This window comes from Sinocyclocheilus anshuiensis, unplaced genomic scaffold, assembly GCF_001515605.1.
Source record: "Sinocyclocheilus anshuiensis isolate Anshui unplaced genomic scaffold, SAMN03320099.WGS_v1.1 scaffold609, whole genome shotgun sequence".
Classification (NCBI taxonomy): Eukaryota; Metazoa; Chordata; class Actinopteri; order Cypriniformes; family Cyprinidae; genus Sinocyclocheilus; species Sinocyclocheilus anshuiensis.
The window spans coordinates 334,744-344,625 of record NW_015541011.1 but is presented as its reverse complement, the minus strand read 5'-3'; the positions used below and the strand labels follow the sequence as shown (position 1 = coordinate 344,625).

The 9,882-nt window shown below is 34.4% G+C and overlaps 1 protein-coding gene and 1 long non-coding RNA gene across 2 annotated transcripts in view; one reads left to right on the top strand and one right to left on the bottom strand.

Moving 5' to 3' along the window:
• LOC107690353 (uncharacterized) overlaps positions 1–9,552 on the top strand; it is a 16,294-nt gene extending 6,742 nt beyond the window's left edge. The window contains exons 2-3 of the long non-coding RNA XR_001634429.1: positions 2,119–2,125; positions 9,481–9,552. This is a non-coding gene — a long non-coding RNA (uncharacterized LOC107690353). The remainder of the gene's footprint in view (positions 1–2,118; positions 2,126–9,480) is intronic.
• On the bottom strand, positions 1,343–7,184 carry LOC107690352 (reticulocalbin-2-like). The gene is made up of 8 exons (XM_016488655.1): positions 7,117–7,184; positions 5,141–5,274; positions 4,962–5,064; positions 4,136–4,332; positions 3,927–4,040; positions 3,749–3,842; positions 1,690–1,832; positions 1,343–1,600 (listed from the first exon to the last, which is right to left on the bottom strand). Exons 1-8 carry the CDS (start codon positions 7,160–7,162, stop codon positions 1,457–1,459), a joined length of 975 nt encoding a protein of 324 aa, XP_016344141.1. The 5' UTR covers positions 7,163–7,184; the 3' UTR covers positions 1,343–1,456.
• Positions 9,553–9,882: the final 330 nt, after the last annotated feature.

The window sequence follows — 9,882 nt, the reverse complement described above, 5'->3', positions numbered from 1 at the left end:
TATTCAGATGTGTGCAGCACATTTTATGGAGGACTGTTTCCTGATCCTGGGAGAGTAGACTACAATGCCGGCTGTGACTCACAGACTGTAAGTACGTTTGCATATTTAAAGGATTTGCCACTGACGATTCAAACGTGAGTTTTGAGCAGTGTAGAGTAGCACTTGTTGTTTGTCGTTTCTCCGATCACAAATGCAGACATGGTTTTATGTTTACGCGGCGCGATGCAACGCTTAAAAGACCAGTATAAGTCATTATAATCCTTATTTTTGAACCTTAAACTGCATAAACACATTTCATTACACCAAATACGCAAAATAATGTTCTTTTTAGCAACACCCTTTAATCACAAGAGAAACTGCCACCAATACATGATTCCTTTCTGCCTCTGAGCCAGGTTACAACGATTTGTTAAATTCTCAGCTGATTTTCACATTTATGAAGACATTTTTATGCCTAATCGTTATTTCAAGGTTGGAATTATGGCCAGTGAAAGAAGAGTTTGAGTTTTACTACATCCAAATGAGCGGCGTAAAATTACAGATTGGAAAAAAAGCTTATTTATCTATAAACTTGCATTATGTAAAGTTTTTTGATGTTAAATGGAGTATTTGAACATATTTTTACACTCCTTTGCAGACTGTAAGTTAAATTATACATTTTGATTACATTTTGTCAAAACTTTCGACATTTGACTGCTTATGTTATTTTGATATGTGCATTAAAACTGAATATATATATATAGTGTTTTTTGAACCTTAAACTGCATAAACACATTTCATTACACCAAATACGCAAAATAATGTTCTTTTTAGCAACACCCTTTAATCACAAGAGAAACTGCCACCAATACATGATTCCTTTCTGCCTCTGAGCCAGGTTACAACGATTTGTTAAATTCTCAGCTGATTTTCACATTTATGAAGACATTTTTATGCCTAATCGTTATTTCAAGGTTGGAATTATGGCCAGTGAAAGAAGAGTTTGAGTTTTACTACATCCAAATGAGCGGCGTAAAATTACAGATTGGAAAAAAAGCTTATTTATCTATAAACTTGCATTATGTAAAGTTCTTTGATGTTAAATGGAGTATTTGAACATATTTTTACACTCCTTTGCAGACTGTAAGTTAAATTATACATTTTGATTACATTTTGTCAAAACTTTCGACATTTGACTGCTTATGTTATTTTGATATGTGCATTAAAACTGAATATATATATATATATATATATATATATATAGTTATTTTATGAAAAAAAACTACATGATGGAAAGTTTTTATTGATATTTTTGAACTCAGCATCATTACATTATTTTTATGCTAATATTTTTTGATGCAGGGCTGTGTAATATTAGTGTACCAATTACATGTTATCTAATAAAAATTAATTTGTAAAAACTCAAGTAGTCTTTCTTTGTGGCAACATAAGAACTATTTTTAAAAGTTTCCAACTATTACAATTCATCATGTGGCACATGAAGCTGTCTGCCGTAATCGGTCACTTCACTGTTCATGAAAGTGTCTTGGTTTTTTAAAATCTCCGTCTCCGAGAGCGTTCCATCACCATCTTGGTCCATTTCCTTGATTAGATGAAAAGCCTGTTCAACATTCAAGAAAAAACAATATTTAGAACAACTTGTTAAAGATGTAAAAAATACATTAGAGGATGAATGGCACATTGACTGACTTCTTCTCGTGCTGAGCTATAGCTGTTGGGAGCGACCCAGCGGAGCTGTTCATCCCTGTTGAGTTTACCATCCTTATCCTGGTCATAGAGATCTTTAAAGCGCACCGTTTCCTCAGCCTCCCACTGCGAGGGCTCTTCCTGCTCTTAAACACAGACAAGCAAACATATATGTTTCTGATAATAATTTACCCCACTTCTGGAAAATATCTAGATTCTAACATCTCCCATAAATCTGTATAGCCAAACTGAATGGTAAAGTAAGTATGTGATTGATATGAGGATGCACAATATATTGGTACCATTTTGGTTATCGCCTGCTATTAGAGATTTTTGAATGTAACAGTATCAGTGTTGGGGAGTAACTAATTACAAGTAACGGAATTACATAATTTAATTACAAAATAAATGTAATCAGTTACAGTCACTGAGAAGAAATGTGTTATTAAATTACAGTTACTTATGAAAATGTTAACGATTACAAAGGGGGTTTCATCTGAATATTTTCCCACACATACAGATTTGATTGATTTCTTTCCCAAATTGCATTGACTGCTCTAAATTATCAAACACCAATGTTTCAGGAGTTTAGGACACAGAATAGGACACCTGCTTATTTGATAACGGTTTCATTTCCTATTTGGGTTTATGGATATTCTTTATTTTTTAAGATTAACTGTTTTTTTCCCAAGGCATTATTAGATGCCTGTGTTTCCTGTCATAGCTATGCAAAGATTTGATTTAAAAAATGGTATCATTGCTATTAAACTATATCTTGTTATGATTTTTGACCTCAAATAAAAAAGAGCTGCTAAAGTCTGATTTTGTGGTGGCTGTGCTTTAAAATTAAATGATTATAATCTTAATTCAAGTGATGAAGACAGTAATCAGAGTACTACTGTAAGGTTAACCCTGCCTGATTTAAATGATTATCAGTTGAAAACATTCATTAGAAATTTAGAAAAGTAATCAAAACGTAATCAAATGTAATCAGTTACATTACTTTAATAAAGTAATTGAAATAGTTACACTACTTATTACATTTAAAATAGGGTAACTTGTAATCTGTAACCTATTACATTTCCAAAGTAACCTTCCCAACACTGAACAGTATTGGTCAATATTTAATTGTTTATATTTATTTTCCCTATTAAATTCTACAAAAATGCTAATAATTTAATAAAACGGTTAAATGTAACGTTTAGCAAATCTCAACATGAACATTCATTTTTCATACTGTACATTAAAATGTTATGATGCCAATTGTAGTATTTACACTGCAAAAAATGGCTTAGTATTTTTAGTATTTTTGTATTGTTTCTAGTCAAAATATCTACAAATTCTTAAATCAAGATACTTTTGCCAATTGACCCAATTGACTTAAGATATTTAGTCTTGTTTCCAGGGGGAAAAAAATAAATTAAAGGGGTCATATGTTGCTTTTTTAAAGATCATTATTTTGTGTATTTGGTGTAACAGAATATGTTGACATGCTTTAATGTTCAAAAAACACATTATTTTTCAAATACTGTACATTATTGTAGGTCCTCTATGCCCCGCCTCTCTCAAACGCTTCGTTTTCTACAAAGTCCCTCCTTCCGACAAGCGCAGTCTGCTCTGATTGGCCAGCTGACCCAGTGCATTGTGATTGGCCGAACACCGCAAGCACTCGTAGGAAATGTAACGCCTCTTACCATAATCGCGAGCTTCATCTTTCAAAATAAATGTAAAGACATTTTACTTACCCCACTGGCAGATAATTTTACTTGTTTTAAGCAAAATGCACTTAATTTAGTTTTTTTCCCCCTAGAAACAAGACTAAATATCTTAAGTCAATTGGTTTATCTAGCTAAAGTATCTTGATTTAAGAATTTTTGATTATTTTGACTAGAAACAAGACAAACATACTAAGTAAGATAAGCCATTTTTTGCAGTGTAAAATTAAAATTATTCAGACAATATAGTGTAGAAATGTAATTTCAGCCATTAATTGGTTGTTGGACTTTTTTTAATAATCACTAGTGTATTGACAAAATATATTGTTAATAATCCCAACGTATACCATTCGCTCTGAGATCTCCAATGAATTCACTCAAGCTGATGAATCCATCTTTATCCAAGTCATATTCAGAAAGCACGTCTTCAATGGCAAAATCCTAGAACCACAAAGCACATAGCTAACACGAATGTTTAATCTCTAATTATATTTATGATTTATTGCAGCTTCATTTTATACTTACAGCCATGTGATCCACCTCAGACGGATGAGTAAATGCAAGGAACTCAGTTAAGTTCAGGCCAGCTGAGCCATCCATATCGGCAAAGTCAAAACGTCTTTTTTCCTTTGCATGGAGCTGTGAGTGGATAAAACCATTTTTTTTTCAATCACGCAAGACCTTTCTTTGTTGTTCCACAATATGAAATGTTAATAATAAATTATGCAACATACAAATATGAGAGACTCCTCCTCGGGGTCTTCAAGAACAGCATCTACATCAACTTCCACAGTATGACCATGCAAGACCATATTGTATTCGTCCCAAGATACCAGACCATCACTGTTGGAGTCAAACTCAGGGAAGCGTTCCTCAGCATCATCCAGCGCATATCTCCTGTACACCCTCTGTATCCATAATGTGATTTCCTCTAGAAGCAACAGAGAATGTTTTTTTAATTGTAACACTGACTACAGTTCAAAAGTTTGGGGTCAGTATGATATTTTTTAAAGAAATTAATACTTTTATTTAGCAAGGACGCATTAAATTGATCAAAAGTGACAGTAAAGACGTTTACAATGTTACAAAATATTTATATTTCAAATAAAATGTTCTTTTTAGTTTATATTCATCAAAGAATCTTGGAAAAATGCATCATGGTTTCCACAAACATAAGCAGCACAACTGTTTTCAACATTGATAATAATAAGAAATGTTTCAGCAAATGAGCAGCAAATCAGCAGATTAGAATGATTTCTGAAGGATCATGCGGCACTGAAGACTGGAGTAATGATGTTGAAAATTCAGCTTTGCCATCATAGGAATAAATTACAGTTTAAAACATATTAAAATAGAAAACAGTCATTTTACTATGTAACTAATTTCCCAATATTGCTGTTTTTACAGTATTTTTGATCAAATAAATGCAGCCTTGGTGAGCATTAGAGAATTTTTTCAAAAACATTAAAACAATCTTACTGACCCTAAACTTCTTAATGGTAGTTTAGACACATCTCATGTGTACATGATAATATAGCAGTTAATCAAATCAGAACTGACCTGGAGTAAGGTATTTATCAGAGTTGGTGTCAATCTTCTTCACTATCTCTACCAGTCGCTTTCGCTGCTCAGATGGGCTGAGTTTCTGTATTTCATCTTTGTCCTGAAAAACAGTGATAAGTTAGTTGGTAGAATGAAACGGGATAAATAACTGTTATTAAGAACCATAGTGTTGATACCTCAGAGCCAAGGAACATATTTGCATTATGTTCATGATTATGTTTGCCTAAATGATCCTCTTGGACGATTTGGTTTCCAGTTACTCCTGATGCACAACAAACCATCAGCAAAAGGAGAGTTGTGTATCTAATCTCTAAACCAGATAAACACACAAATACAAACAAATTAGGCCCCATCACTTACAAGATGGTCTTACAAGGTCATAATAATAATAATAATAATAATAATTTATGCATTTAACTGATCTCGCTGGAACCTGAAGCACTAATTCCTAGTATGGGTAACCATACTTGGCCACATGTCACTTCACTTCACTTCATTTAGCAGACGCTTTTATCCAAAGCGACTTACTAAAGTCATCCAGGCTATACATTTTTTACCAGTATGTGTGAAAACCCCAGACTACTTTTTCTGAGATTTTAGCAGAGGTGTTTGTGCTGCACATCATAGAAGACAATGTTAGCATCCGATAATTTTAACTGTTGGAGAAAACTGGTTAATTTTAAGTTTTTTTGCTCTATTTTCATTTTCCGGGTTTAAAATCTACATTGTGTTGACGTCACAATTTGTGACGTGGTAATGGACTATAGTACATCAATGACGCGTGGGTGTCTATTAAATTATTCATGAAACTGCGTGTTCTTATCCTATGAGAAGATGCTTCGCTTAATTATTCACAACAGCATGTGTTGATATGCTATGTGTTACAGAGGAGGCTCCCGTACCGCCTCCTCCGCACCACCAGAGGGAACCGTCTCCTGAATATTAACCATTTCCATTCGGACTCCAATTCCCATCACCCCTCATACCTGGGACTGATTGCCCATCCACACCTGCACCTCATTTACACACACACATATAAGCCACTCACACACACAGACTCTCTGCAAAGTCTTGATTTGCCCTGGCTGTCATCTCTGAGCGTTATACCCGTGTTTGCTTTCTTGTGTTTGATCTTGGACTGTCTCCTGTGTTTTCTGATTGTTCTCGGCCTGCCCCGATCTTGGATTGTTTCACCTGGACTGTGTTTGCTTGCTGCCAGCCCCGATCTCTCGCCTGGTATTTGACTCTGTCTCTGTCTTGCCGGTATTTGACCCTGTATTCTCTGACTATTCTAAATAAAGCTGCAAATGGATCCAAACGCTTCTGACTCGTTACACTATGACAGACGTTTCAGAGTCTGTGAGATGACATCGCGCACAATAACTGAGAGAAACGTTCATGGATCGAAGAAGAGTGTTTGTTTTTGCTTTGTAATAAGAGTTCGGCACAAACGCGATTCATTCACTTGGTGAGCATAACCGTTTTTACAGCTCTGTGACACAACCCGTCAAAAGGCTTATATAAACGCCACAGAATACGCCTTAAAAGTTCTCAGAGGTGCAACCAAGTTCATATATATGTTTTCGATGCAGAGTGCAAATGGCTGCGCATTTATTTGTGTTTTTAACTCGATGGGAGCGAAATGAAACTGTCTTAACGCTAAGCTGTGTGTGTTGTCTGTCTCCCCTCTTCGCCCTCCTCCCCTCCGCACCACGCCCACTTTTTTTAATAGCATTTTTTAAAACTGTGGCGAGAACTAACCAGTGCTGAAACGGGTGGTTTCATGACCCTTTAAGTGCCCTCTTGTGATGGGATGGGCTACAAATTTCCATCTTAAAGCATCTTACAATACTGATGGTAAGGAAAGAGTATAACAAACGGGTTCAAATTATTGCAGTCTACAGCCAGAAAATGAATTTAAATAATATCCATAACATATACAGTATCTCATTTTGGGGTATGATGACTATCTGATATTGTTGGACGCATTTTAGTGTGCCTGTCGCTAACTGCGAAGTATTTTACTTTAAATAAACCACTACAAAACGTCGAAACATGAAAACTCATGTCAAAACTAACACTCTGTTGTCTTTTTATTTGAGGCAGCCATAAGAAGAATTCACCATAAATATTTAAGAAACAAAACACTTACTTTTGAAAGGCTGATAGTTAAAGTTTTCAGCTGAACTTGTTGCCATGGTGCGCTCCAGTCATCCGTACTCTCTTCTTCTTCTTCTTTGGAATTTCTTGGCGTATTCCACACCATGGGCACATACCGCCACCAACTGTTTCTAATCATACATGGATGATAGTCCCGCCTCTATTCATATTTTATTTATTCGTTTATTTATTTTTTAATTGTTAATTTTATTTTGGGCTCACCCAAGCTGTATTTCTGGCTGCTGCGTGTTCAGCTCCCATGCCAAAAAACCCAGCTTGTGTGTTCCCCTATTCCTTTGCTTTATTTATTGATGTTAGGCCCGCCTCTATTCATATTTTATTTATTTATTAATTTTGTAATTGTTCATTTTATTTCGGGCTCACCCAAGCTGTATTTCTGGCTGCTGCGTGTTCAGCTCCCACGCCAAAAAACCCAGCTTGTGTGTTCCCCTATTCCTTTGCTTTATTTATTTATTTAACTATCAAATTCGTTTATTTAATCCTGTTTCTACTATATATTCCATTACTATTCTTTGATTAATACCTTCTCTTAATCCTTTTCCTAATATCCAATTGATCTTTTTTCTTTATTATTACCATTAAAGTTCTTTATCATTTTAATTCTCTCTATATTATATTTCCGACATTTTAATATTACATGTTCAATGGTTTCAATTACCCCACAAAAAGCACATTTACCTGTAATATGTTTACCTATTTTGTATAGTGATGCATTTAGTCCTGTGTGCCCAAATTGTAATCTATTTAAAATCACCTCATCTTTCCTACATCTTCCAAAATTGTATACTTCTTTAACTGATGAATTAATTTTATAATAAAACCTTCCTGTATCAGCTATGTCCCACTTCTTCTGCCACTCTTTTTGAATATTTGATTTTATAATTGATTTAATTTCTCCTCTTCCTAATGGGACTTCAATCTCGATATCCTTTTTTTTTTGGTTGCCTTTTTTGCTAACTTATCTGCTATTTCATTTCCATTGATTCCTGTGTGAGCCGGAACCCAACAAAATTTGACATCTATTCTCATGCTATTTAGAGATTTTAATGTCATACATATATCATTTAAAATGTCTTCTCTAGTGGATTTATATGAAACCAAACTATTTAGTGCTGACATAGAGTCTGAACATATAATTACTCTATCTGGTCTAACATCTTTTATCCACTGTAATGCAACCATTATTGCAACTAATTCTACTGTATATTGGTAATCTTTTGAATATGCTTATTTCGAATTGTGGAATAAATATTCCTATACCTGTCACCCCAGATTCTGGTACCTTTGATCCGTCTGTACAGCTGTAAGTATGAAAAATAATTAGATTGTATGTATTTCTCTATATATACTTTAGCATTATTTTCATATATTTCTTTATTTTTGTTTAAATTTATATCTACATTTGCCATAGGAAATAACCATGGTGGGATTATTCCTATTGCTACAGACGGTCCTAACACTATTTTCGATAATTTATATTTATCCACTTCACCTTTTATTGTCCACCCAAAACCCCTTCCTGGATTTATTTTATATTCCCAACAGTCTTCAAGTATTTTCTTAGTTTGATGTTCTTGTTTGCAATACTTTCCAATCTACTCCAATACGCCAGAGATATTTTGTTTCTTCTTATATCTAGTGGTAATTCTTCTGTTGCTATCATTAAGGCATTATTTGGAGTATGTCGAAATGCTCCAGTACATACTCTTAAAGCTTTAGCCTGTATTATATCCAATTTTTTTAGGTTTGTTTTGCTGCTGCATCTGTACTCTCACTCACCGTTTTCCTGTATGTACAACTGATTTGTTATTGCCACCTTGAGGACATGCAGAGTGTCTTTTTCAAGAACGTCTAACAAATTCAATACATGAACACATGAAATTTAAATATCAAACTCAAAATGTATATTTTCACTTATTTTTATATTTTTTCATTACATTAAGCATATATATATATGAATACAGTACTGTGCAAATGTCTTAGGCCATTAGTATTTTCACCAAAAAAAAATGGTTTTAAGCCAGTTATTTCTATCTTTTTCTGTAGTGTGTCAGTAGTAAATATCAGTTTACATTTCCAAACATTCCTTTTTCCATTAATTGTAATAATCCGGTGTGATTTTTGTATGCACAAGGAGTCTGATAACAGTCAGTGCTCCACACAGATATCTGATCGCACCATCATCCAGTCCGGCTGGGATTACATGAAAAAACTGAGTCAGACTAAATCCAGATGAACTGTGGCAACGTCTTCAAGACGCTTCAAGAAACCTTCCTGCAAAGCTACAGTACCGTGAAAAGTTTTGGGCACTTGTGTAAAAATGCTGTAAAGTGAGAAAGCTTTCAAAAATAATGTCATAAATAGGTTTTATTCATCAATTAACTTCTTTTAACTAAATCAAATCAACACCCTTTGCGTTTACAACAGCTTTTGTCCAAGGTACACTTGTACATAGTTTTTCAGGAAGCGTAGGAAGGTTTCTTCAAGTGTCTTGAAGACGTTGCCACAGTTCATCTGGATTTAGTCTGACTCAGTTTTTTCATGTAATCCCAGCCGGACTGGATGATGGTGCGATCAGATATCTGTGTGGAGCACTGGCTGTTGTCAGACTCCTTGTGCATACAAAAATCACACCGGATTATTACAATTAAGGTCAAAAGGAATGTTTGGAAATGTAAACTGATATTTCCTACTGAAACACTACAGAAAAAGATAGAAATAACTGGCTTAAAACTTT

Excerpts from the sequence above, each read along its gene's own strand:
- LOC107690352 (XM_016488655.1), bottom strand. The coding sequence starts at position 7,162 with ATGGCAACAAGTTCAGCTGAAAACTTTAACTATCAGCCTTTCAAAA. Across the intron at positions 5,275-7,116 it reads TAACTATCAGCCTTTCAAAA|AGATTAGATACACAACTCTC; the intron begins GTAAGTGTTTTG and ends TATCTGGTTTAG. Across the intron at positions 4,041-4,135 it reads AGGAGGAGTCTCTCATATTT|CTCCATGCAAAGGAAAAAAG; the intron begins GTATGTTGCATA and ends ATCCACTCACAG.